The following is a 27,954-nucleotide window of genomic DNA, read 5'->3' on the forward strand; positions in this document are numbered from 1 at the left end:
TTGGGTCTACAGTAATTTTATTGTAACAGAGAAACCAGGCCGCAATAAGTCTACATGGTTAGAGCAGATGGTGGTTCTTTCCAGTGGGTGAAGCCTGAACCCAGCTAGCAGCACACAAAGCCTAGAATATCCTCTTTCCTGGTACCACCCTGCGCCACAACTCACGGTGTGAGATGAGTGGCTGTATACCACATTCAACAAAGGGAGGAGGTCCAACTGGGCAGAGACAACATCCCAACCAGAGAAACTTACACAATCATTCAAGAGGATGCCTAAAGTACAGTTTCCTACTCTCCATTATTCTTTGCTGAGAAAGGTGAGGGTATGGCATCAGCAGAAAATTTTGTTCTTCATTCTTAAATAAATCTCGATAGGATGGAGTTGATGGTCAGTCAAGCAGTAGAATGGGATGAAAATCTGCAGTAGTTAAAAATGTTTGTACATAAGGAAAAGAACAGCAATGACAAGGGAGAAAAAGAAAGCCTTCTCTTTTTCTTACATAAGACAGGAAATTGCATTATTTTCCTTGCTGGAGTGGCAGCAGCCTCATTGGTTTTCATAAAACATCATTTCTGCAGTGCGGCCTGTTGATAAGGTTGCTCCAAGATGGGAGGACAGACACAAGGTCGACTGCTCACGACAGAACTAGGTCTTCTCTCAAAGCCTCTAACGTGTGTTATTTCTCACAAGGAACCTGACACTTCAGTTAAAGCTTCTGAAATATTGCAATGGCATAATTGACAGGTTTTTTGGTGCGATGACTTTCTTGCACATGTAAACTCTTTGAGAAAAGTTGGAGATAAAAGGACAGGGGAGAGAGTTTGGTTTAATGTTCCAGACACCAGCCACGGATGCCTCTGCCCTGTGTCACTACATGTTCTTTTAGGAGAAACATTCAAATGCTGAGTGTTACACACTGTGGTTGAAAGAAATGATCCACTCACCACCATCCACCCTCTCTCATCTTCTGTGTGAAGCTCTCAATAGCAGAGGCTGAAGACAGAAAGGTTGTCTCTGTTTCCTTGCACCAGGGACATTACTTGGTGACCTGGTGAATGGCATGGGCAAGGTAGCCCACGTTGCCGGAGGTGACCCCTGCCACAGAGATGCGGCCGTCCTTGGTCATGTAGATGGAGAACTCCTTGGTCAGTCGCTCCACCTGCAAAGAAGAAAGAGTTTGGGTACCTCTTCCCGGTAGGGGGGATTCTCCCCGGCCTGGCATGGTACAGCAGCCAACTTATTAAAGTTCTATTTCCTCGCTTAAACCCTGTTCCCAGAATTTGCTGTTAACTTGGAATAAAATAAGAATAAAAAGCTACTTTAAGGCTGGGCGTGGTGGCTCACGCCTATAATCCCAGCTATTCAGGAGGCTGAGGCAGGAGAATAGCTGGAACCTGGAACCTGGGAGGCAGAGGCTGCAGTGAGCCGAGATTGCGCCACTGCACTCCAGTCTGGGTGACAGAGTGAGACTCCATTTCGGAAAAAAAAAAAAGCTACTTTAAAGTAGGATGATGAATTCTGAGGCATAAATAGATGGGGAAAAACACCTTTAGATTCAGCAGAGCCAGGATTCAATTACGAAACAGCTATTTCTCCTGTTGCTCTCTTGGGAGAAGCAACAGTGATCATGAACATGATCAAAACAAGCTCTGCTCTTTAGAAGTTTGTGAGTTCATGGGTGATACAGAGAGGTAAACAACTGAAAAAAAAAAGAAAGCCAAATAAATGCTAAAAAGTATTACAATACTTTTACCTAAAAGGGCTCCAAAATAACTGTTTTAATTATTTTTAGGTTAACTTTGAATAGGTGGGTGATCTATGAAGAATCCTCCTGGGGCTGGGCTCAGTGGCTCACACCTGTAATCCCAGTAGTTTGGGAGACCAATGTGGGCGGATTGCTTGAGTCCAGTAGTTCAAGACAAGCCTGGGCAACATGGCAAAGCTACGTCTCTACAAAAAATATAAAAATTAGCCAGGTGTGGTAGCATTCACTTGTAGTCCCAGCTGCTTGGGAGGCTGAGGCAGGAGGATCACTTAAGCCCTGGGAGGTGGAGGTTGCAGTGAGCTGAGATTGCACCACTACACTCCAGCCTGGGTGTCAGAGCAAGACTGTCTCAAAACAAAAACAAAAACAAAACAAAACAAAAAACCCAAAAACATTAAATAAAAAAGAAAAAAGAAAAAAAAAAGAATCCTTCTGGTTTGCAAAGACTGATCAGTTAGTCTGCTGCAGAGAAATCAGAATCACTCACCTGTTCAGGCTTTAACCCTGTGAAACAGAACATGCCAATTTGGTCAGTGATGTGTTGCCAGTTGTGGGTGGAACCCTCCTTCTTGAGATTGGAGACCAGTTGAGTCCGCATGCCAATGATGCGGTCGGCCATGCCTTTCACTTCTTGCAACCTGTAAAGAAATCCTGAGATGCAGCTTATTCTGCCTAAGCACTGACAGATATGCCGGAGTTTGCAGCATTCTTACCCCCGACCTGAGCGCTCCCCTAGCGTGCCTCAATTCTCAGGCCATGAGTGAATCACATGCTGTCACTGGCCAGGTAAGAAAGCTATTTTATAGCATTCTGTTTTATATCAGAACACTATTTCCATCAGGCAACTAAAACAGTTAACACATTTGAGTAGAGACAGTCCTTGACTTACAGTTTTTCAACTTTATGACGGCACAAAAGCAATATGCATTCAATAGAAACCGTACTTTAAGTATCCATACAGCCATTTTGTTTCTTTCAGTATGTTATTGAATAAATTACATGAGACATTCAGCACTTCATTATAAAATGGCTTTGTGTTAGATGATTTTGCTCAACTGTAGTCTAATACCTGTTCTGAGCATGTTTAAAGTATGCTAGGGTAAGCTATGATGTTTGGTAGGTTAAGCGTATTAAATGCATTTTCTTTTCCTTCCTTTTTCTAAAAAAAAAAATGTAGAGATGGGGTTTTGCCATGTTGCCCGGTTTGGTTTCAAACTCTGAGGTTCAAGCAATCCTCCTGCTTTGGCCTCCCAAAGTGCTGGGATTACAAATGTTAGCCACCACGCCTGGCCTGTTTTTTTTTTTTAAGATATAGGGTCTCAGTCTATCACCCAGCTGGAGTACAATGGTATGATCATGGCTCACTGCAGCCTCAATCTTCTAGGCTCAAGTGATCCTCCTGCCTCAGTCTCCCAAGAGGTGGGACCACAAGTGCATTCCACCATGCCCCGCTAATTTTTTTTTTTTTTGTAGAGACAGGGTCTCCCTATTTGCCCAGGTTGGTCTGGAACTCCTGGGCTCAGGTGATTCTCCCACTTTAGCCTCCCAATGTGCTAGGATTACAGACATAAGACTGGCCTTAAATGCATTTTTAATTTATGACAGGCTTACTGGGATGTAACCCCATTGTAATTGCATACGTATTAAGAAAAGTGAATGAATCACTCTAAAACCTACTAAGATTAAGGTAAAAGCTGTGGGTTAAACAAAAAAAATGACCTTATTTTTGACATGGATGAAATATACATTCTCATCTCCACAATTGAGACAATATACTACGAATCTACAATGAGCGAAGCTATCGTAGGTGGTGAAACCGTCTCTAATAAAAACACAGAAATTAGCCAGGCATGGCGGTGGGTGCCTGTGATCCCAGCTCAGGGGAGCCTGAGACAGGAGAATTGCTTGAACCCATGAGGCGGAGGTTGCAGTGAGCCGAGATTGTGGCACTGCACTCCAGCCCGGGCCACAGAGCAAGATTCTCTCAAAAACAACAACAACAACAAGAAAGTCATGTGTGTATCTTTCTCATTGGATTATAACCACCCTGAGGGTAGTCATTAACACAGTCTGGCATCTTTGTCTACTACAAACTCTCAAATTGTGTATTGAAATGCATGCACTAAAAAAAATCTTCATAACCAGAGAATATGAAAATATTTTAGAAAATATTCAGTAAAAAAAGTTTAGTATAATTCTAAGTGACAAAACCAAAACCAGTCCTGCTCATACATATATAACAGTATGTCACAACTACAGATAACAATGGGTGGCTGGGCCCAGTGGTTCACGCCTGTAATCCCAGTACTTTGGGAGGCCGAGATGAGCGGATCACCTAAGGTCGGGAGTTCGAGACCGGCCTGATCAACATGGAGAAACCCTGTCTCTACTAAAAATACAAAATTAGCTAGCCATGGTAGCACATGCCTGTAATCCCAGCTACTCCGGAGGCTGAGGCAGGAGAATCGCTTGAACCCAGGAGGCGGAGGTTGCAGTGAGGCAAGATTGTGACATTGCACTTCAGCCTGGGCAACAAGAGCAAAACTCTGTCTCAAAAACAAACAAACAAACAAAACAAAACAAAACAAAAAACCCGAAAAACCACACACACAAACTTAAAAAACAAATAAATAAAAAACAAACAAACAATGGGCAAGGGAAAAAAAAAAAAAGCTGAGTTAGAATAGCTAGAGTTATGGTTTTTTCCCTTTCACAAACTTTCTGAAATATACTTACATGTTAATATCATGCTGCAAAAAAATATGACTTAAAAAGTAGTCAATTTTTTGGTAAGTCTAGCGTGAACCTATTATATCATAAAGAACTATCCTGAGCTGGGTGCAGTGGCTCACAGCTGTAATCCAAGCACTTTGGAAGGCTGAGGTGGGAGGATGACTTGAGCCCAGGAGTTTGAAACTGACCTGGATAACACAGTGAGACCTTGTCTTTACAAAAAAATCAAAAGGAAAAAACAAAACAAAACAAAACAAAAAAACAAAAAACACTATCCTGAACCAGACTCTTAGTATTTACTTTAATGTTCATGACACAGAAACTGAAGACAGAAAAATAGTTGCAACATGATGACTAGGGGAGGTACATATCAAGTTTCTTAGAGATAGCAGATTTAGCTTTTCTACCCAAGTGCTGCTCAGAGATGTGACCTCTCAACTAAGCAGCTACACAGAATAAACTCATATAACAAATCACGCCTTCCACAGGCATCATGGTTTTATAAACTCATAGAGTAGGGGTTGGCATACTTTCTGTAAATGGCCAAAGAGTAATTATTTTAGGCTTTACGGGCCATATGGTCTCTGCCTGCTACAACTGCTCACTTGGCCATGGCAGCAAAGAAGTAGCTATACAAAACGCATAAATAGATGGGTACAGCTGTGTTCCAATAAAGCTTTATTTACAAGAATAGGAAGCAAACTGGATTGACTCTCAGAACAGTTTGCCAACCCCTTTCTGGAGCAGTGTTTTCTAAATTATGTGTCATGACCCATTGGTAGGTTATATTTTTATTTTTTAATTTTCTTTTAATAGAGACACAGTCTTGCTATGTTGCCCAGGCTGGTCTCGAACTCTTGGGTTCAAGGGATCCACCCACCTTGGCCTCCCAAAGTGCATGCTGGGATTATAGGTGTGAACCACGTTGCCTGGCTTAGTATGTTAAATTCAACTTAGTAAGATGCAACTGGCTGGGCATAGTGGCCTTAAATATATTTCTTATGTGGATTGTGGTCAAAAAGATTGAGTAACACTAATTCACAGAACAGATGTTGAGAGTCAGATACTACAGATAATAAAAAACAGGCTGAGTGCAGTGGTTCACACCTGCAGTCTCAGCACTTAGGGAGTCCGTGGTGGGAGGATCATTTGAGCCCAGGGGTTTGAGGGAGACCAGCCTGGGCAAGACAGCCAAGTCCCTGTCTCTACAATAAAACACAAAGAAATGCAAAAATACTGATTCAATGCTAGCAATTATTAGGACACAAACAAAAATATGTTTTTAAGGAAGTTTTCCTATGTGAGGTACTTAATTTGAAACTGATTTTAGGGGAAAACAGGTTCTATTTAACACGGAGATAACGGAATAAAAGGAACTACCAATTAAAAATTATGTCTGTCTCTTACAGAGAAATACAACTAATTTGGTTCAAAGTGCTAACAAATACTTGGGAGGCTGAGGCTGGAGGACTGTTTGAGGCCAGAAGTACAAAGTTACAGTGACTTAGGATTGCAACACTGCACTCCAGCTTGGGTGACAGAGCAAGACCCTGTCTCAACCAATCTCTCTTTCTCTCTCTCTCTATATATATGTATGTATGTGTGTGTGTGTGTGTGTGTGTGTGTGTGTGTGTATATATATATATATATATATATATATGAAACAGAGTTTTGCTCTTGTTGCCCAGGCTGGAGTGCAATGGTGCAATCTCAGCTCACTGCAACCTCCGCCTCCCAGGTTCAAGCAATTCTCCTGCCTCAGCCTCCCAGGTAGCTGGGATTACAGGTATGCACCAACCACACCTGGCTAATTTTGTATTTTCAGTAGAGACGGGGTTTCTCCATGTTGGTCAGGCTGGTCTCGAACTTCCAACCTCAGGTGATCCACTCAGCTCGGCCTCCCAAAGTACTGGGATTACAGGCATGAGCCACTGCACCCGGCCTCAGTTTTTTAAACAAGGAATGCACATTTTTTGCTCCCTTCCCTGCCTTCGCATATGGAATCTATGGGGTACTGTATATCACTAGAGGTCAATTAAAAACTAGCTTTGAAGGAGCAGTGGTGGGAACAGGTGGGTGGCTGGGGAGTGGCATAAGCCTTTACCATTGTTTTCGCAAATCTGGGGTGTTCAGAATGGCAGCAGCAATCCGGGCCCCATTGAGGGGAGGGTTGGAATACATGGGACGGATCAAGATCTTCAACTGTGACTCTACCCTTTTGGCTTCATCCGCATCTTTGCATACCATAGTGAAGGCTCCTACACGCTCACCTGAAAGACAAAAATGGATCTCGTCTTCTACTTCTACTATCTAATGTGCTAAAGCAAATCATGAGTGTATTTGCTACGTATTATCTGTTTCCATCCAAAGGACCCCAAAATAACTTTATTATAAATAAAAAGCTTTCAACAACCAGAATGGTGAACTGAGGCACAAGGAAGTTTTGAGTACTCAGAGTATTCAAAGGTATTTTTTATTGTATCTATCTTCTTGGCTGACGCATTTGTTACTTTTTGTTTAGAGAAGCAGTAATCAGTTTCCTTTGCTGGAAAAATTTAAGAATACTGAAGAATATATGGCTAAGAAAATCAGTAAAATCTACGATACCAGTCTTTCATCTTAGGGTAGGGAGGGATGTGGACATGGATGGACACACACACACACACACACCCACCCCACAAGCTCTATGCCTTCGTGGCATTCTCTCCCAGCATGAGAACATGTGTCATGCTGGGTGCCGTAGCTTACCATATAAGCCCATGTTCTTGGCGTATGATTGGCAGAGACAAACATTAATGCCCTGTTCGATGAAGTGGCGCACAGCCCAGGCATCCTTATCACCATCACCACTGGCAAAGCCTTGGTAGGCCATGTCAAAGAATGCAAAGAGATTCCTTTTCTGAGAAGGAACAAAAGATCGAAGCTTCAGCAGTCTGTCTGAAGAGGCCCTAGATGTTTATAAAAATCTGAAAGACGTTTCTGTGAGGTGGGCATGGTCCCAATAAGCACAATAAGCCTTTTCTAGGGCTAACGTAATCTTGGAAGACTCATCTTACATCCAGGGCTCACGAGACAACCTCATTAGAACCATTTTATCTTGAAAGTGCTTTCCAAATGCTGTTTCTGTCTCATTCTGTGTGCAGCTTAGATTTGACAGAAGTTAAAGAAAGGGAAACTGGCCAGGCACGGTGGCCCATGTCTATAATCCCTGCACTTTTGGAGGCCAAGGTGGGAGGACTGCTTGAGCCCAGGAGTTTGAGATCAGCCTGGGCAACAAAGTGAGATGCTGTCTCTATAAAAACTAGAAAGAATTAGCCAGGCAGGTGTGGCACACATGTCTGCAGTCCCAGCGACTCAGGGGCTGAGCTAGGAGGATTGTTTGAACCCTGGAGGTAGAGGTTGCTGTGAGCCATGACTGTGCCACTGTGTTCTGGCTTAAGGTGACAGAGTGAGACTCTGTCTCAAAAGAGAAAAAAAAAAAAAGAGAGAGAGAGAGAAAAGAAAGGGAAATGAAAAGGAGTGAAGGCCGGGCGCGGTGGCTCAAGCCTGTAATCCCAGCACTTTGGGAGGCCGAGGCGGGTGGATCACGAGGTCAGGAGATCGAGACTATCCTGGCTAACACGGTGAAACCCCGTCTCTACTAAAAATACAAAAAAATTAGCCGGGCGTGGTAGCGGGCGCCTGTAGTCCCAGCTACTTGGGAGGCTGAGTCGGGAGAATGGCGTGAACCCAGGGGGCGGAGCTTGCAGTGAGCCGAGATCGCGCCACTGCACTCCAGCCTGGGAGACACAGCGAGACTCTGTCTCAAAAAAAAAAAAAAAAAAAAAAAAGGAGTGAAAAGGGAAAACAGGGAGATGAGACAACAGGAATAATATTTTCCTCTCTAGGAATTTTGACTAGTGTCTTCTCTGACAGCTGTCTACACTTTTAGAGTGATCATGGCGATGCTGCAAAGGAAAGGCCATGAAAAAGTGTTTAAACAGATCACTAAGCAACCACTGACCAGGGTGAATGTAGGCATCAACAGCAGACATCCTGGGGTCAGTAGACAGGTTTTATCAGAGTTCCCTACATCCAGGATGAGGAAAAAAATTATTTTCTTTTTTCCTTTTTAGAGACAGAGTTTTGCTCTTGTTGCTCAGGCTGGAGTTCAGTGGCACGATCTCGGCTCACCACAATCTCCACCTCCTGGGTTCAAGTGATTCTCCTGCCTCAGCCTACCAAGTAGCTAGGATTACAGGCATGGGCCACTACGCCCAGTTAATTTTGTATTTTTAGTAGAGACAGGGTTTCTCCATGTTGGCCAGGCTGGTCTCGAACTGACCTCAGGTAGATCCACTTGCCTAGGCCTCCCAAAGTGCTGGGATTACAGGCGTGAGCCACTGCGCCTGGCCAGAAAAAATTACTTTCAAATGCTCATGCGTCATCAATCCCAGAACTGCTAATCACGCAAATGGGGAGCCCTTTTCTGGCAGCTTAACCACCTGTATGGACATTTCACGCAGGTTCAAGGTTAAGACTCTCTGTTAAGACATTGCCAAATTAAGCCTCCAAAGCTGGTTACTAAACACAGAACTGTCGCCAGTGAGTTCATCCTCCTCACCTTTACCACTGTTGCTATTTCCTTCCATTGTTCCGGACGCGGGTCCACTCCCGTGGGATTGTGGGCGCAGGCATGCAGAAGAAGAACACTCTGCTCTGGTATTTTCTAAAGAGAAAAACAGCCAAGAGATGACTTTGAAGCTTTAAGGCAAACAGTTTATCTGAAATGCCACAGGATTGTCATCATTTGATAAGTAACAAAGGTAACCAGAAGTCTGGGAATCACCTCTTCTCCAGTATTTTAACTCAGATATTGGAACACGGTGGGAGACATCAAATGTCTGCAAGCAAGTTTTATTCTCACCCTGAAAGCCACACTTACTGAAATATCCTCCACAGCGCCTGTGAAGTCAAAACCGCAAGTCTTGGGGTCATAATACCGATAACCTTGTAGCTGCATGCCAGCATCCCTGAAGATGGGTGTGTGGTTTCCCCAGCTTGGTTTGGGCAGAAAGACATCTCGGCTGAACTTAAAAAATCTTTGCTAAAAGATGGGACGAAAGGAAACAGAAAAATGAACAAAGGAGATGCAAAAAAATGTTGACGTGTTTTACTGAGGGAACATTTTTCTCCACTGAAACCCAGTTTCTCTCAATTGTTGAGCAGTATTGACTCAGCAGTAAGACTGCCTGGGTTGGAATAGTCTCCGACAGTTATACTAGCTGTATAGCCAAGGACCTTTCTGGGTCTTGCTTTCTTCACTTGTAAATGTGGTTAATTGTACCTCTGTCATAGGGATTAAACAAGTTAAAAGGCAAAAGCTCTCTAGTAAATAGTTTCTAGTGAACTTAATTTACCTTCATCACTACTATATCTTTCTTGTAATTTCTTTAAAGTCCTTTCATTTTTTCATCAGAGAATAGGACATCTGCAAATTCATGGAAAGAAGAAATCTACTGCATCAACAGTCAAATATACACACAACAGGAAGCCCTGTCATCTGGAATTTATAGTTCTTTCCTGAAGAAGCTTCCAGACTCACCAGAAAACTGGCTCCGATCCTTAAGGCTCCAGTTCCAGAAATGGTCTGCACAGTGACAAACTGAAGGAGAGATACCCACGGTCAGTGATGTGCGACACTCTCTATACAGGACCAGCCCAGGGGCACTGCTCTGTCCAAGACCCTTCCGTACTTCAGAAGCTCATTCTTTATGGCCTGTTAGTATCATTCCATGTTACACGGGAAACTTTCAGAACACAAACATTCCTCCCCAATATGAAAAAGGGGTGAATTATATAAAAGATATAAAAAGACACTGAGAGGCTGGTTGTGGTGGCTCATGCCTGTAATCCCAGAACTTTAGGAGGCCAAGGCGGGTGAATCGCCTGAGGTCAGGAGTTCGAGACCAGCCTGGCAAACATGGCGAGATCCTGTCTCTACTAAAAATACAAAAATTAGCTGGGCATGGTGGTGCACACCTGTAATCCCAGCTACTCAAAAGGTTGAGGCACGAGAATTGCTTGAACCTGCGAGGTGGAGGATGCAGCTGTAGAGGACTACGTGCTCACAAACAGCGTGTTCCCGATAGGTCCTGCTCTCGCAAACGAAGCATGGTGTTCCCCATAAGTCCTGCTCTCGCAAACGAAGCAGGGCGTTCCCAATAAGTCCTGCTCTTGCAAACGAAGCAGGGTTTTGGGGGCCTGTTTATATGTAAACATCTTGAAAATCCAGAAAGTCAGGGAAAGGTCAGAAAAACAACAATGTGTCTTGTGACTTGGCAACATTCCACAAACGACTGTATAAAATAAAGCGGAGCGCGCCATTCGAGGCGGCCGCCATGTTTGTCTTGTCTTGTGTTGTCTTGTGTGTTCATTCCTTTGTTTAGGAAACACGCGGACCCAAACATGCAGTGAGCCGAAATTGTGCCACTGCATTCTAGTGTGGGTGAGTGAGACCCTGTCTCAAAAATAAATAAATAAACAAACAAACAAATAAATAAATAAATAAAAAGACACTGAGAATAGTCACTACATTAAGACATTACTCTAGAATTATACAAAGTAGAATGACTCTCTAAACATCAAAGTTCCTTGAAAAGCAAGTCAACAAATATATAAGGATAACATTACAACATTTTAAAGGTTTTCTGGCCAGGCGCAGTGGCTCACACCTGTAATGCCAGGACTTTGGGAGACCGAGTTGGGCGGATCACCGGAGGCTGGGAGTTCGAGATCAGCCTGATCAACATGGAGAAACCCTGTCTCAACTAAAAATACAAAATTAGCTAGGTGTGGTGGCACATGCCTGTAATCTCAGCTACTCGGGAAGGCTGAGGCAGGAGAATTGCTTGAACCTGGGAGGCGGAGACTGTGGTGAGCTGAGGTCGTGCCATTGCACTCCAGCCTGGGCAACAAGAGCGAAACTCCATCTCAAAATAAATAAATAAGTAAATAAATAAATAAATAAATAGATAAATAAAGGTTTTCTAAGAGGTCCCCTTCTATGTGTTTTCATAATCTGAAAATATTCATGTTTTGGGTAATAGGAAGATGCCTGAGGTGAATCTGCTTATTCAAATTGGTCAGCTTTAAGGGACAAACAAGAAATCACTGTAGGTTTAAGAGGTTTTCATTTGTTGTTTTTAAAGGCATTGTAGAAGTACAAGGCTCTACAAAGCACAAATGTATTTTCTGGACTGGGGTGGCAGTAGATTAAAGAGGGAAAAACCCTTAGGCCGGGCGCGGTGGCTCAAGCCTGTAATCCCAGCACTTTGGGAGGCCGAGGCGGGTGGATCACGAGGTCAGGAGATCGAGACCATCCCTGGCTAACATGGTGAAACCCCGTCTCTACTAAAAATACAAAAAACTAGCCAGGCGTGGTGGTGGGCGCCTGTAGTCCCAGCTACTCGGAGGCTGAGGCAGGAGAATGGCGTGAACCCAGGAGGCGGAGCTTGCAGTGAGCCAAGATCGCGCCACTGCACCCCAGCCTGGGCGACACAGCAAGACTCCGTCTCAAAAAAAAAAAAAAAAAAAAAAAAAAAAAAAAAAAAAAAAAAGGGAAAAACCCAACTAAAAACTTATTTTTAAATAGTTTGTCTCTGCAAACTTTGGCATGATGGAAATAAAAACCTCACTGTAGGTCTGATAATACTATGATTCACAAAGGCACAACAGCTTTTTTTTTTTTTTTTGAGACAGGTCACCCTCTGCACTGTCACCCAGGCTACAGTGCAATGGCATAAACTCGGGTCATTGCAACTTCCACCTCCTGGGTTCCAGCAATCCTCCCACATCAGCCTCCCCAGTAGCTGGGACTACAGGCATGCGCCACCACATCGAGCTAATTTTTGTATTTTTAGTAGAGACGGGGGTCTCACCATATTGGCCAGGCTGTTCTCGAACTCCTGACCTCAAGTGATCCACCTGCCTCGGCCCCCGAAAGCAATGGGATTACAGGCGTGAGCCACTGCACCCGGCCGAGGCACAACTTATAAAAGACAAGTTAATGTTATTTTAAGGTAGGCCAGTTTCATACTTAGGTTATTATCTAGATGGAGCAGAGACTAGGCAAAAAAACACATGAATTAAAAAGTACAGAAATTTTTAGGAGGGGCTAACAGGCAGTTGACTGTATGGACAGAACTAAACCACATCTATTTGATGTAGGATAATTACTACCTAACCCTGGGGTTGAGGTTGTTGTGCTTTACTCTGAGTTAACAAATTCACGTGTGGACTTAGACCAGTCTTGTAAATAAAGTGTATTTATTCTGGCTTTTCAGAGGGGGAAGGGAAGAGAAAATATTGACTTAAAGTTGCTAGTTTGTATGTTTCTTCACTCCCCAGGCTCACCTAGAAAAACATACAAATGCACTCATTAAAAAACATGTTTTTTTCCAAAATAAAGTGAACCACAACGTGCACGAGTTCACATGTTGGGAGCGTGGTCTTTTTTCTGTGTCCACACGGGCTGTGAAGGGATAGCAGAGGGCTGCCAGACTGGTTCAGTGCCCACAGTCCACCCATGGCTTGTTTCCTGCTTTTGCTGCTTCTGTGCAAGTTGGAAGCTTAGGACATGAGGGTTTGGGCTAATTGCAGGCCTAAAACTTGGCGTAGTTAACATTTCTAAAGCATATTCAATGTAAAATGAACGTAAGCAGGTAGAGACTAACAGCAAAAGTAACGTCAAATCTATCAGTCAAATGACTACCACATTTTCAGGATTACTAGTAGTACATTTTTGGAATTGGTGTCATGTAGATTATTTTATTTAATGATGGCAATTTACTATCAAATAAGAATTATTAGAAATAGTGTGGCCTCCTCAAAACAATCATTACACACAAAATAAGTTATCTTTTCATATTTCTTAAATTTTTTTTTTTTTGAGACAGAGTTTTGCTCTTGTTGCCTAGGCTGGAGTGCAATGGTGCGATTTCGGCTCACTGCAACCTCCACCCTCCAGGTTCAAGTGATTCTCCTGCCTCAGCCTCCCGAGTAGCTGGGATTACAGGCATGCGCCACCACGCCTGGCTAATTTTGTATTTTTAGTAGAGACGGGGTTTCTCCATGTTGGTCAGGCTGGTCTCAAACTCCCCACCTCAGATGATCCGCCCGCCTTGGCCTGCCAAAGTGCTGGGATTACAGGTGTGAGTCACCACGCCTGGCCTAAAATTGTTTAAATAACTACAAATTTGTTAAAGACCTGGGATGATGCCAGAGCCTGCTCAGCTTACCCGGCCACTCTTCAAGACTTCGCTGTTCTCACCCAGGGCTAGTTCTGCAGATGCCTTGCAAAATTCAGCCAGTCCCCCAATGGGCAGGTATTCCTTGTCCAAATTTTTTGCGGCAATCTGGGCCTCGGCCTAGACAAGAGAAAATACATTCATTGAGTTTCTTCTCCTTACTCGGAATTACTATGATTAATATTTAAAGTTTTATAAGTTAAGTTTTGGAGGTAAAGTCTTTTTTTTTGAGACAGAGTTTTGCTCTGTCACCCATGCTGGAGTACAGTGGTGTGATCTCGGCTCACTGTAACCTCCACCTCCCAGGTTCAAGTGATTGTCCTGCTTCAGCCTCCTAAGTAGCTGGGACTACAGGCACCTGCCACCATGCCCGGCTAATTTTGTATTTTTAGTAGATATGGGGTTTCACTATGTTGGCCAGGCTGGTCTCAAACTCCTGACCTCAAGTGATCCACCTGCCTCAGCCTCCCAAAGTGCTGAGACTATAGGCGTGAGCCACTGCGCCTGGCCAAACCTTTTTTTAAAATTTGAAGTTACTCTCTGAGAAGAATGGTAGGTAGAATGCTTGATAGTTTATATTGAAGAACAGAAATACTTACTTTTTAAAATTGTATTTTATTGTTTAAGTTAAGTTTTATGTGGATGGGTATGGTCTCTCTTGGTTACAATTTAACATAAAATGAGATTCTTGGAATGCACAAAACCAAGGTTTAAGAGCAACACCTAAAATAGATATAAGATGATTAAATCAAACTAAATACATACAGGAGAAGCATTTCAAGCTATATGCCAGTCTAAGAGCTTCAAAGGGTTAACAGTGATAGCCACACATCTTCGTGCTTTGGCATTGGAGGCCTGGCTGTCCCTTACTAGTTGTGTTACCCTAGGCAAGTTATTTAGCCTTCCTGAGCCTTGGTTTCCTCCTCTGTTAAATGGAGGAACTATTTCTACCTCTCACAGTGTTCAGAAGTGTGAATGAGGGTATGTACAATAGTGCTTGGTTGTGATGCAGGTTGCAGTAGCAAATACTTACTGAATAACTTAAAAAATTAGTCTAAAGGGATTTGTTACATTATTTAGTTAATGAATAAAGATGCTACTAATAAAAATATAACAAAAGAGGTGAAAAAAATTCCATAGCTCAGCAGGAAGAAAGGACGGAGCATGCCTGTGTACAAAGGTTTGATTAAGGTAATCACAGTTAGAGAAAGGGAAAATAACAATAGTAATCCACGAAGAGCTATTCCTCTCACCAAGAGACAGTGCTTAAAGTCTTGGTCATCTCGTGCACCTTCAGGATTAAACTAGACATAGCTAAGCATTTCTAAAGCATATTTAATGTCTATTTTACAGATGATCACAGAACCATAGAAAGTTCAATCTTGGAAAAAAACAGATGGTTCCAACCTCTTACCTTTACAGCCAAGGAGACTATAGCCCAGAAAACCCGAGTGATTCATGCCATTAGTGCCAGAACTAAAGCCCAGGGCTCCTGATTCCCGGTCCAGCACTATTCCTGCCACTCTCCAGGGCTCTCTTCAGTTTATTCATCCCACTCAGAAGGAGATGAATGGCAAGCTCACCTTGCGGACGCTAGGCAGCACGTAAGGCTTTCCGTTATCATCCCGGTAGGCACCAACTCCCAGATTCATCTTTTTGCTATTGGTGTCCCTCTTAAAGGCTTCAGTGACTCCCAGAATGGGATCTGGAGGTCCCATTTCCACATGGGTCCACCAGGAGCTGAAATGAGAAATGCATTAGCTCGATCCCATTAGCTAGATCCAAGATCCATTTTACTTATTTATTTATGAGATAGACTCTTGCTCTGTCACCCAGGCTGCAGTGCAGTGGCGCTATCTTGGCTCACTGCAGCGTTTGCTTCTTGGGCTCAAGTGATTCTCCCGCTCCAGCCTCCTGAGTAGCTGGGATTACAGGCATGCACCACCACACCAGCTAATTTTTGTATTTTTAGTGGAGACAGGGTTTCACCATGTTGGCCAGGCTGGTTTCGAACTCCAGACCTCAGGTGATCCACTGCACCCGGCCATATTACTCTTATATGTTTAAAATTATGAAAACTACAAATTTGTGTTAAATGAAATTGAATTGCTATTCTGACAAACTTTATTTATTTATTTGAGAAAGACTCTCACTCTGTCACCCAGGCTGGAGTGTACTGGTGTGACCCCGGCTCACTGCAGTCTCTGCCTCCTGGGTTCAAACAGTTATGCCTCAGCCTCTGTGAGCCAAAACAGTATTGATTTACAGAAAATTGAGCAGATAGTACAGTCCCATCTACCCTTACCCCCAGGTTTCCCCTATTAACATTTTACATTGGTATGGCACATTTGTTACAATTAATGAATCCATACTGATACATGATTTTTTTTTTTTTTTTTTTGAGACGGAGTCTTGCTCTTTCGCCCAGGCTGGAGTGCAGTGGCCGGATCTCAGCTCACTGCAAGCTCCGCCTCCCGGGTTTACGCCATTCTCCTGCCTCAGCCTCCCGAGTAGCTGGGACTACAGGCGCCCGCCACCTCGCCCGGCTAGTTTTTTGTATTTTTTAGTAGAGACGGGGTTTCACTGGGTTAGCCAGGATGGTCTCGATCTCCTGACCTTGTGATCCTCCCGTCTCGGCCTCCCAAAGTGCTGGGATTACAGGCTTGAGCCACCGCGCCCGGCCCATTATTATTATTATTATTTTTGAGATGAAGTTTCCCTCTTTGTCACCCAGGCTGGAGTGCAATGACGTGATCTCAGCTCACTGCAACCTCTGCCTCTGGCGTTCAAGTGATTCTCCCACCTCAGCCTCCCGAGTAGCTGGGATTACAGGTGACCACCACCATACCCAGCTAATTTTTGTATTTTTGGTAGAGACGGGGTTTCACCATGTTGGCCAGGCTGGTCTCACACTCCCAACCTCAGGTGATCCACTCGCCTTGGCCTCCCAAAGTGCTGGGATTACAGGCGTGAGCCACCGCGCCTGGCCCATACATTATTAAGTCCACACATTACTTAGATTTCCTTAGTTTTTACCTATTTCTGTTCCACGATTCCATCTAGGACACCACGTTACACTTAGCTGCATGTCTCCATAAGCTTCTCTTGGCTGTGACAATTTTGGGAATGCAGGTCAGGTATCTTGTAGGATGCCCCTCTACTGGAATTTGTCTGATGTTTTTCTTATTAGACTGGGGATATAGGCTTTCGGGAGAACAGTAATTGCATTTTGTAATATGCCAGCTTGATGACAATTTCTTTTTCTTTTATTTTTTTTTTGTCCAGGCGGTGGGGGATGGAATCTCACTCTGCCGCCCAGGCAGTATAGTGGCGCGATTTTGTCTCACTGCAAACTCCGCCTCCTGGGTTCAAGTGAGTCTCCTGCCTCAGCCTCCCAAGTAGCTGGGATTACAGGTGCCCACCACTACACCCAGCTAATTTTTGTATTTTTAGTAGAGATGGGGTTTTACCATGTTGGCCAGGCTGGTCTTGAACTCCTGACCTCATGTGATTTGCCCGCCTCAGCCTCCCAAAGTGTTGGGATTACAGGTGTGAGCCACTGAGCCCGGCCTTGAACACAATTTCTAAGATCTTTAGGGTAACTCATACTTTTGGTCTAATATTACAATGAATTGATTAACAGATTATTATTCATTGCACACCTAATTTCTAAGATCGACTACAGACACATTGATTGCCAAGTATAATTTAAAATTTATATATCTTTGCTTATTTTTACATGCTCAAGAGGCTATAGCTTTGAGTCATTAAAATAAAAAGATCTTTCCTTGTTGCCACTTGAAGGAGGTATAAAAGGGATATATGCGGCGGTAGAAGTTGTGCTGCGTGTGTTCACAAGTTTTGCCAGTCTGCTTAGAATGCTTGTGTAGGACTGACATCACCACCCTCCCTTCTTAATTTTCTCTGGGAAATAGAAGCTACTTTGGTTAAAAGATAAGCAATGAGTGTTGAGACCACACTAGGATCAATAGTGACAAATAAATACAACTGTGTGCTTTTAAGGAAAAAGAGTAGTATTGGTCTAAAGCAGCAGTTCTCAAACTTTTGATCTTTAGATCCTGTTATACTCTTAAAACTTACTGAAAACCCCAAAGAGCTTTTATTTATGTGGGGTATAACCACTAATACTTACTATATTAGAAAAACTGAGCAGCTTGTTATACTTACTGATTCATTTGAAAATAGCAATGATGGAAACACATTGCATGCTAACATAACTAACATGGAACTAACATGTTCCCAGGGAGAACTACCATCCTAAAGGATCAGTTTGTTTTATTTTTTTTATTATTATTTTTTTTATAAAAATGTATTATATTTTATTATATATATATATTTATACAAAAAAACCATCAGAGCCAATCTTTGTGAAAGGAGAAGGGGACATCTGGAAGATTACACCAAGAAAACAGGGCTTGGTGCCTCCACCTAAAGAACAAATTTCAGCTATGTCATGTGGCCCTGTCGGCCTAGCCGCTTAGGGTGGTGCACGCAGGGTTAGCAGAGCAGGAGTATTGGCTGGTACTGCCTTCTTGGAGAGGGAGAAGAAGCCCTTTGAAACAAGCATCCATCATGGAGTCTATTGATCTGGTCTTCCTTAGGACAGGTGGTACATGCCATATCCCACTGGCGTGGCATACAGTCCCACGGGCGGGATGGGAAGCACAGGTCTATGGAACGGGTAGGATGCTCCATATATGGACGCTGCCTGCAGGGGCGAGCTGATGGGGAAAGGGAGACTGAAGCTGGAGGGCAGCATAGGTTTTGCAGCCATTTTCAGCTTTTCCAGTTCGGCCTCCTGCAGTCTTTTCGCCTTAGCCCTTCGGTTCTGGAACCAGATTTTGACCTGGGTCTCTGTGAGGTTCAGAGAGCTGGAGAACTCTGCACGCTCTGCAATGGAGAGGTACTGTTTCTGGCGGAACTTGCGCTCCAGGGCGAGGAGCTGGGACGTGGTAAAGGGTGTGCGCGGCTTCCGATTGGTCTTGTGTTTCCTCAGGGTGCAGGTGGTAGGGCTCATGTGTCTTGGCGGCGGCGAATATCGGCCGGGTTCCTGCATCCACGCCGCTCCATCTTCTGAGTTTTCCGACTTGACCGAGGCGGTCTCGAAGGGCTTCACCAGCGGTCCGGGGCTGTGCGCTTCCCGAGCGCCGTGTCCTGGCAGCAGCAGTGGCCGCAGGGTGGCCCCGGCCGAGGCGCTTTCGGCCGGCAGCGGGGACGCCTCCTTGGGCGGCTTCTTGTCGGACATGAGCGCCTCCACGCTGAAGGGCAGGCTGGAGACCTTGACGCGGCGCTCCTCCGCGGCCCCCTCGGCGCCCCCAGGCCCCGGGCCTGGCCCGGCCACCACCGCTGGGCCCTCCTCGTCGGGCGAAAACAGGTCACTGCCTTTGGACGGAGAAGCCATGACTTCTCTGCCCTACGTAGCTCCCGACGTGCGACTCCGCTGGCAACCCGGCAGCGGCGACTCAAACTTTTTATCAGTTTGTTTTAAATATGAAAGAGCATATGAGGACAAAACTTAGAAAGTGAATTTTGTTTATTTTTTATTTTTTTGAGATGGAGTCTTGTTCTTGTCATCCAGACTGGAGTTCAATGGCACGATCTCAGCTCACTGCAAGCTCTGCCTCCCGGGTTCACGCCATTCTCCTGCCTCAGCCTCCCAGTAGCTGGGACTATAGGCACCTGCCACCACGCCCGGCTAACTTTTTGTATTTTTAGTAGAGACGGGGTTTCACCATGTTAGCCAGGATGGTCTCTATCTCCTGACCTAGTGATCTGCCTGCCTTGGCCTCCCAAAGTGCTGGGATTACAAGCGTGAGCCACTGCACCCAGCCTAATTTTTGTATTTTTAGTGGAGACAGGGTTTTGCCATGTTGGCCTGGCTGGTCTCGAACTCCTGACCTTGTGGCCCACCCACCTCGGCCTCCCAAAGTGCTGAGATTACAGGTTTGAGCCGCCCCCGGCCTGTTTTTTTAAATTTTTATTTAATTTTGAGACACAGTCTTGCTCTGTCACCCAGGGTGGAGTGTAGTGGAGCAATCTCGGCTCACTGCAACCTCTGTCTCTGGGTTCAAGTGATTCTTCTGCCTCAGCCTCCCAAATAGCTGCGATTACAGGTGTGTGCCACCACACCCGGCTAATTTTTGTATTTTTAGTAGAGACAGCGTTTCACCCTGTTGGCCAGGCTGGTCTTGAACTCCTGACCTCAAGTGATCCACCCACCTTCGCCTCCCAAAGTGCTGGGATTACAGGCGTGAGCCACTGCACCCAGATGTGAATTTTGTTTTGATTTATAGTAAGTGAATCTGAAAAGAAGTTAACTTTTTTGTTTTTCTTTTTTAAAGAGATGGGTCTCGGCTGGGTGCAGTGGCTCATGCCTATAACCCCAGCACTTTGGGAGGCCAAGGCAGGCAGATCACCTGAGGTCACGAGTTTGAGACCAGCCTGACCAACATGGTGAAACTCCGTCTCTACGAAAAATACAAAAATTAGCCGGGCAAGGTGGCAGGCGCCTGTAATCCCAGCTACTTGGGAGGCTGAGGCATAGGAATCACTTGAACCCAGAAGGCGGAGGTTGCAGTGAGCCAAGAACGCACCACTGCACTCCTGCCTGGGTGGTAGAGGGAGACTCAGTTTCAATAAACAAACAAAGAGATGGGTCTCACTCCGTCCCCCAGGCTGCAGTGCAGCGTTGACCTCCTAGACTCAAGCCATCCTTCCACCTCAAACAGTTGGGACTACAGGTGCACACAAGTTAACATTTTAACAAAGTTTGGCCAATCTTGATGACCTAGTTTCCTTGGTTTAGTGATTAATGACTTCACCCACAATATAAAAGTTAAAGAAAAAAAACAAAACAAACAAACAAAAAAAACCTCCTGTGCAATCAGTTTAGATTGTAGAGATTCTCTGCCTTGCCAGAACACTTTTCTAGGCTTTATGATCTTCCAAAGCAATCATTAAGAACACTATGCTAAGGGCTGGGAACGTAAAGAAGAGTATAACACAATCCCTTACCACCTTAGTCCACTGTGGTGATCAGCAGGGAGCTACAAGCAATGCAGGCTGGGCACTGCAGGGAGATGATGGATAGTGATATACACTGACCCAGGGCATTATTATGGGATATTACTTACGGGAGCCCCGAGCAGAGGACCTAATAGCTTGGAGAAGGGAAGGAAAGTACTGCACAAGGTTAGGAAGGCTTCCTGGAGGACGTGACTTAGCAGCTGAGTGCTAAGGCTGAAAAGAAGAGAAAAAGGGCTTTCCAAGTAGAGGCTTAAGAATAAAGGCTCACGGTGAGAAAGAGCTGGGGGTTGTTGCGGGAGAATCGCCCAAGTTCTCCTAGCAATCACTTATCTACTGTGAATCAGCCACGTGTTTCAGTATGGTACCATGGAAGTTCTCCGTGTTCACCATGCTGATAAACTCATGAATTACCTCATGAATATTTCTTTCCCAACAAAGGTTCTCTTAACGTACTTGTCAGCATTCATACACCCACTCCTCCATGGGGCATACTGGATGGCAGTACAGAGTTTAATTCATGCTCTCTTGACAAGTTAAAGACTGCTGCAGTCTCAATCATTGTAATGAATTAGTGTATACAGTCAATTCTCTGTTATTTAAGGGCAGATTATTTCCAGTTTTTTTGATTTCCTAGGCTCTTATTTCTTTCAATGGTTCTTTTAGTTTGCCTTGGGTAATTTCAGTACTGGGCAAACTGCATGCATTCAAATACCAGCTCAGTCATCTGCCAGCTGTGTGAGCACTGGCAAGTAAATTAAGCCTCAACTTTCCTTACCTGTAAAATGGGGTCATAGTACTACCTATCTCGCAGGGCTGGTATAATGATGAAAAAAAACACTCAGAACCTAGATTGGCAGAGTGTGTGACGTTCGCTAATAGTCATCATTACTAAATTATCACCGCTCCACTTTTATTTGTAACCATCCTGCATCCTAGTACAGAGCCTGGTGAGGCCAGTATGTAGAGAATTCAAGGAGCATATACAGTTGTAAGATTATGACCAAATGCAGGTCCTTTCTGCTTTTCTTTCTCTTTAAATACAAAGCTAATCAAGCATGGCTGTAGGGGGAGATAATGTTAATCAGTTTAACAATAACCCACAACCCTCCGACCAACTAACCTTTTCTGCTTTTCTTTTTTTTGAGACAGAGTCTCACTGTGTTGCCCAGGCTGAATTGTAGTGGCGTGATCTCGGCTCACTGCAACCTCTACCTCCCGGCTTCAAGCGATTCTCCTGCCTCAGCCTCCCAAGTAGCTGGGATTATAGGTGCCTGGCACCACGCCCGGCTAATTTTTTTTATTTTTAGTAGAGATGCGGTTTTGCCATGTTGGCCAGGCTGGTCTTGAACCCCTGATCTAAAGTGATCTGCCCGCCTCAGCCTCCCAAAGTGCTGGGATTACAGGCATAAACCATCGCGCCGGCCCTTTTCTGCTTTTCAATTACTACCGCATAGGTTTTTCCAGAGTATCAGGAGACACTACCATTATCGCCCTTCCCCCTCACTAGTGTTGGTGCCAGTTCTTTTAATAGCTTGCCTCTCATTTTGTTGTTGTGGCTCTAGGTTGCTTGGCTGTTCCTAGTACCTAGGCGATAGTAAGAAGCACAGATACCTTAAACCAACTTCTGAACTGGGCCTGAAGAAAGCTTTCCTTATGACTTATCCACAATTCAGACCCTGAAAACATGTAGCCACCTGTCTGTCTACATCACTGTCATTAACTGCTGAGTGAAAGGAATACCCTGAACGTCAAGGACATACTAGATTATAAAAGAGAACACTTCTGGAAAACAGTTTTCATTTTTCAAAAGATGGCCTGGCTGGGCATAGTGGCGCTTGCCTGTAGTCCCAGCTACTCAGGATGCTGAGGTGGGAGGGTCATTTGAGCCTACTGTTTGAGACCAGCCTGGGCTACATAGAGACTCTGTGTCAGGAAGAAAAAAAAAGAAAAAAGAAAAAGAAAAAACAATGGTCTGTATCCTCCAAGGCCCTCGATCAATAATAACATTGCCCACTGCTCCCTACCACAAGGAGAGAAGGCATCATTCTTGTTAAATGGTGTGAAAAGCACTTATTTTTCAAGTTCTTTAAAATGTTAAGCATAGAAACTCAGAAACCATAGCCTTGAGTCTTCTGGGATATCTCTTAAGAATTCTCAACACAATTTCAAAATACTGAATTTTTAAACAATCTAAATACAGGAGCAGGGATACTCAATTAAAAAAAAATGTAATAAATTATGTTCATTTTACAATTACAAAGCTAGTTTTGAGATTGAACATGAAATACAGATTAAAGTACACAGGTATGAAAACCACTATCTGTTGCTTGAGACAAGCTTGATAATCCAGATCACAAGGAAAGTGGTCCTTAGCCAGAGAGAGAGGAAGGGGTTGCCTAGCTAGGGAACACTGACAATTTCTGGGGACATTTCTGTTTGCTGAAACGCTGGGGGAAAGCAGATGCTACTGGCATCTAAAAGGCACAGGCCTGGGAGGTTTTTTTAACTTTTATTTCAGGTTCACAGGTACATGCGCGTGTCCTGGGGGTTTGGTGTACAGATAATTTCATCATCTGGCTAAGAAGCACAGTACCTGACAGTTATTTTTTCTCATTCTCTCCCTCTTCCCATTCTCTACCCTCAGGTAGGCTCCAGTGTCTATTGTTCCCCTTCTAGAGGGATAAGATTTTTTTTTTTTTTTTTTTTTTGAGACAGGGTCTCACTCTGTCACCCAGGCTAGAATGCAGTGGGGTGACCACGGCTCACTGCAGCCTCTACCTCCCGGGCTCAAGTGATCCTCGGTGAGTAGCAGGGACTAGGGTGCGTGCCACCATGCCTGGCTAGTTTTTTGTAGAGATGGGGTTGTGCCATATTGCCCAGGCTGGTCTCCAACTCTTGGGCTCAAGTGCTCCTCCCACCTCGGCATCCCAAAGTGCCGGGATTACAGGTGTGGGCCACGGCACCTGGCCTAGAGGGAATACTCAATTTGATTAGCCACACATTAGTAACCAGCTTTCAGCTCCTCCATGCCTTTCATTATTCCATTTCTTAACATGGTAAAGACTACACACACGTTGTAAGAACTCTGATGTTTTTAAAGGAATTGAGTAGATGAAAAGAAGAGTGTTCTAGGGGCAAAATTAATGCTGATAACCTGTGACCTAGAAAGTGATTCCTATCAGTACACTTTGGATACAGGAACAAAGCCTCAAACATTGAGCAATATCGACTGGTCATCCAAGAGAGGTTAGGTACAAAGTATTCAGGTAAGCCTTTCCAATCGAAATGCATTGCAATTTCCCTGGAGCTTAAGCCTACTTAAAGTTTTAGTTTTTAAACTGCTTTTCCTCACATCTTCTCATTTTAAAATCAGAAGGGAAGTTAGTTAGCTTGCCCACAATCACAGAGCTAAAAATGGCAGAGACAATAGCACAGCTGTGATTTTTTTTTTTTTTTTTTTTTTCTTGAGACACAATCTTGCTTTGTTGCTCAGGGTGGAGTGCAGTGGCGTGATCGGACTGGCTCACTGCAACTCTTCACCTCTCAAGCGATCAGGCTCAAGTGATCCTCCCACCTCAGCCTCCCAAGTAGCTGGGATTCCAAGTGCACATCACCATGCCCGGCTAATTTTTTGTATTTTATGTAGAGACGGGGTCTTGCCATGTTGCCCGGCTGGTCTAGAACTCCTGAGCTCAAGCAATCCACCTGCCTCAGCCTCCCAAGTGCTAGAATTACAGGTGTGAGCTACTGCGCCTGGTCTGTGATCTTCTAACCAATGGTTATGGTACCACAGTTGCACACTGCATTTTTAAAGTCTCACAAGACCTGCTCAGTTATTCCACCAAAAAGTAATCAGAATTAAATAATTAAAAACGAATCATTATAAATCAAAATACATTAGCATCTTTTTTTTTTCTTCATTGAACTGCAACTATGTCTGATCTCATGTCACTATACATTTACAGTACAGGTCAACAAGAGAAAGTTATATTCGCAGTGTTTAGCTAAATGATACACTTGAATTTACAAAGAGTTCCACATATTTACGAAGACTTCCAAGTATGCCATTGGATAAATCCTCAGTTCTTCAGAATAACAACTGACAAGGTTTTATTATATTAGTCATTTAAATAGAAATGTCGATGAGTTCAGTTTAAGTATTTTCCACTTTTGCCACTCGGAGCTAGGTAAAGATCACTTCCACAGTGGAAGGAGTGAAGTCTGATCTCCTTGCATGAACAGTTAACCTTCATGCTAAATAGGGCATCTGGTTCTATCATCTAATCAGGTATCATTGTTTAAATATGAAGAGTAATTCCTCAACATTAGGTGCTCAACTATTTCAAGAATTTATTTTCTGGTCAGGTGGAGTCGATCAGTCTATAATCCCAACGCTTTGGGGGGCTGATGTGGGAGGAGTCTGAGACCAACATAGGGAGAGCCTGTCTCTACAAAAAATAAAAAATTGGCTGGGTGTGGTGGTGCATGCCTGTAGTCCCAGCTACTTGGGAGGCTGAAGCAGGAGGATCACTTGAGCCTAGGAGGTCAGGATGCAGTGAGCCATGATTGTGCCACTGCACTCCAGCCTGGGCGACAGAGTGAGACCCTGTATTTAAAAAAAAAAAGAGAGATAATTTATTTTTTTTCTACATATTTTGCAGCACTATGGTTCCCCTGTGTGTTTAAGATTAGTCGAGAGAAGGAACAATAAAATCTGTAACTGGTTATGATCAATTAGTTGTAAACACCATTACACTTGGACCAGCCTATGTTCAGATTTTGATCTAAGACACAACATTAAAATGTCATACTGTATTTGTTTCTGTTGCATTAAGTGAAAAATCTGGGCTTAAAATAAAAATATCCAATATGAGAGACATGCCAGGAACTGTTAATAGTGCTGAGATGTAACAGTGAATATAAAGTAGGTGAAGTCTCCGCTCTTATGGAACTTACATTCTAGTGAGAAAAATACAGAAAAGAAACATGAGTCAGACTCTCAAACTGAAAGAATGACTAACCCTGACCCCAAGGGATTTTCACCAAGCACTAGAGCTTCAGGCGACCTAGCCAAATCCATAAAACAAGGTATTATTTTAAGATTACTACAATAGGGAAACATACTTTCTCTTGCCCGAAATTTTAAGCACTACTTTGGTTTTCCAAATTTGTTGTATAAATAACTCCTCCTGGCTCTAGTCCACTAGGTAGGCAGACTTAAAGAGGACACACGTTGACAGTGGGCCAGGAAGGAGCCAAGTCAGGAAGAGAAGAAAGTGCGAAGCCCAGGCAAAACTGTACTGCCAAGGCTGTGGGGCATTGGAAAGGACAGATCGTTCTGCTGGGCTGAAAGACACACAGCATACATTCAAACGAAAGGCCGAGCTACGCTTTGCTCCTTGCAGTTAATACCTGCTTGGGGGTGGTTTTAAAACTCAGTTCCTTATTAAGGTAGCACTTAAGGAGAGTGCTCCAAATCGGCTTCTTGAGTTGAATTAATCGTCTGGCTCCGGTCTCCACTGGGAATGAATTACTAGAGCTCGTTTCAAGCTCTGAAATTTCCCTCCATACTATTATACACGCCACAGTACGAAATTACGTTGTCATTTTTGGAGCAATGACAATTTGTCATTGTCTCTCCCTCGCCTTGTTCACAGTTGTATCGCTAGCATCTGGTCCAGAGCCTGGCTCTGAGAAACTGCAGTTACGAAACATTTACTGAATGAAAGAGCACAGGGAGATGGAGAGGAAGATTGATGGCCTCCCTGCAACCGGACCTCCTTAGGGGCAATAAGGAAAAAATAAAGGAGGCACACTACACCTCGACCCTTTCCCAAGCAAAGGCCAAACGGGCACCGGGGTCACAGGGATCTCGGAGGGTCGCAAGGTCTCGGGGATGCCGCACGCCAAGGTCGCAGATGCCGGGAGGGAAGCGAGGCCCGAATGCCGACGCCCGGGAAACCTTCCTCTCGCGCGCTTCCCGCCCAGGGCACACACGCGGCAGCCAGCCGCCGCCGGCCCACCGGCTCGGGCGGGCCGGGAGCCAGGACAGGTGCGCCCGCCGCCCCCAGGGCACCCTATCAAGGGCACGGGCGTCCCCGGGCGCCGCTGCCCCAGTACTCTCCGCACCCCTCCCACTTGAATGGGAGTCCGGGAGCCGCCGAGGGCCACACTTCCTTTCCCCAGGGATTGCGTTGCACGCCCTCTTGCAGGGCCCGGTGCGGGGACCAGAAGGATGAGGGATCCTGAGGGTCACTGTGGGGCACGGACGCTCAATCCTCAGTCCCCATTAAGGGAAAGCCGGGGGGTGGCAGAAAAGTGTGTGTGTGTGTGAGTGACAGTGTGTGTTTGGGGGCCGGGAGGAGTGAATGTGCTGGAGTGCTCGCAGCTCAGCGGGGCAGGGCCATCGCCCTGGCTCCATCTCCTTTTCTCTTGGCTTACCTGGCTCTGGCAGAGGCCGCGGCGGCGAGGCCCGGGTGGAAGGCGGCGGCGATCCCGGAGAGGACGCGGCCGGAGTGCAGCAGGGCCATGGTGGACGGTAGGAGGGCAGTGGGCCGCCGCAGGACAGAGCAGAGGGCGAGCGGACACACACACAGGGAGCCGGCTCCTGTTTCAGGTAAGGACAACGACTTTCCCGGGCCAGAGCGGCCGCGTGCTGGGCCCGAGCTGCGTCACAGCGACCCCTGGCGGCCGGTGGGCGGAGCGGCGTGGGCTCCGCGGAGGTCGTGGAAGAGGATGACTGCACAGTTTACCTAAGCCCAGCCTTCGCTGCACTTCATTCATTTAATCCAGCCGGCCGAAGAGTGGCTGCTGTTATGGCGGTTTGAAAGATGAGAAAATGGGCCGGGCTCGGTGGCTCACGCCTGTAATCCCAGCACTTTGGGAGGCCGAGGCGGGCGGATCACGAGGTCAGGAGATCGAGACCATCCTGGCTAACACGGTGAAATCCCGTCTCTACTAAAAATGCAAAAAGTTAGCCGGGCGTGGCGGCGGGCGCCTGTAGTCCCAGCTACTTAGGAGGCTGAGCCAGGAGAATGGTGGGAACCCGGGAGGCGGAGCTTGCAGTGAGCCGAGATCGTGCCACTGCACTCCAGCCTGGGCGACTGAGCAAGACTCTGTCTC

At 45.1% G+C, this 27,954-nt stretch overlaps 2 protein-coding genes across 3 annotated transcripts; both read right to left on the reverse strand.

Annotated features, from left to right (window-relative positions):
* Positions 1-27,486, reverse strand: GOT2 (glutamic-oxaloacetic transaminase 2). 2 transcript variants are annotated; one of them, XM_050774859.1, is made up of 10 exons: positions 27,274-27,486; positions 15,369-15,525; positions 13,777-13,905; positions 10,083-10,142; positions 9,423-9,584; positions 9,102-9,206; positions 7,247-7,397; positions 6,603-6,768; positions 2,253-2,403; positions 1-1,159 (listed from the first exon to the last, which is right to left on the reverse strand). In XM_050774859.1, exons 1-10 carry the CDS (start codon positions 27,360-27,362, stop codon positions 1,037-1,039), a joined length of 1,293 nt encoding a protein of 430 aa, XP_050630816.1. In that variant the 5' UTR covers positions 27,363-27,486; the 3' UTR covers positions 1-1,036. The 2 variants fall into 2 exon arrangements, with proteins under 2 accessions (XP_050630816.1, XP_050630817.1); XM_050774860.1 differs by lacking the exons at positions 1-1,159; positions 2,253-2,403 and adding an exon at positions 4,000-4,290.
* Positions 18,108-19,273, reverse strand: LOC126944965 (homeobox protein MSX-2). The gene has a single exon (XM_050774863.1). It carries the CDS (start codon positions 19,205-19,207, stop codon positions 18,404-18,406), a length of 804 nt encoding a protein of 267 aa, XP_050630820.1. The 5' UTR covers positions 19,208-19,273; the 3' UTR covers positions 18,108-18,403.
* Positions 27,487-27,954: the final 468 nt, after the last annotated feature.

Source organism: Macaca thibetana, chromosome 20 (genome assembly GCF_024542745.1).
Source record: "Macaca thibetana thibetana isolate TM-01 chromosome 20, ASM2454274v1, whole genome shotgun sequence".
NCBI lineage: Eukaryota > Metazoa > Chordata > Mammalia > Primates > Cercopithecidae > Macaca > Macaca thibetana.

Bases quoted from the DNA above. Each gene is read 5' to 3' on its own strand.
- LOC126944965 (XM_050774863.1), bottom strand. From the start codon at position 19,207: ATGGCTTCTCCGTCCAAAGGCAGTGACCTGTTTTCGCCCGACGAGGAG.
- GOT2 (XM_050774859.1), bottom strand. From the start codon at position 27,362: ATGGCCCTGCTGCACTCCGGCCGCGTCCTCTCCGGGATCGCCGCCGCC. The intron at 10,143-13,776 runs GTAAGCTGAGCA...TCTCTCCTTCAG, and splicing joins AAGTCTTGAAGAGTGGCCGG to TTTGTCACTGTGCAGACCAT. The intron at 2,404-6,602 runs GTAAAGGCTTAT...ATTTCTTTACAG, and splicing joins CCAGATTTGCGAAAACAATG to GTTGCAAGAAGTGAAAGGCA.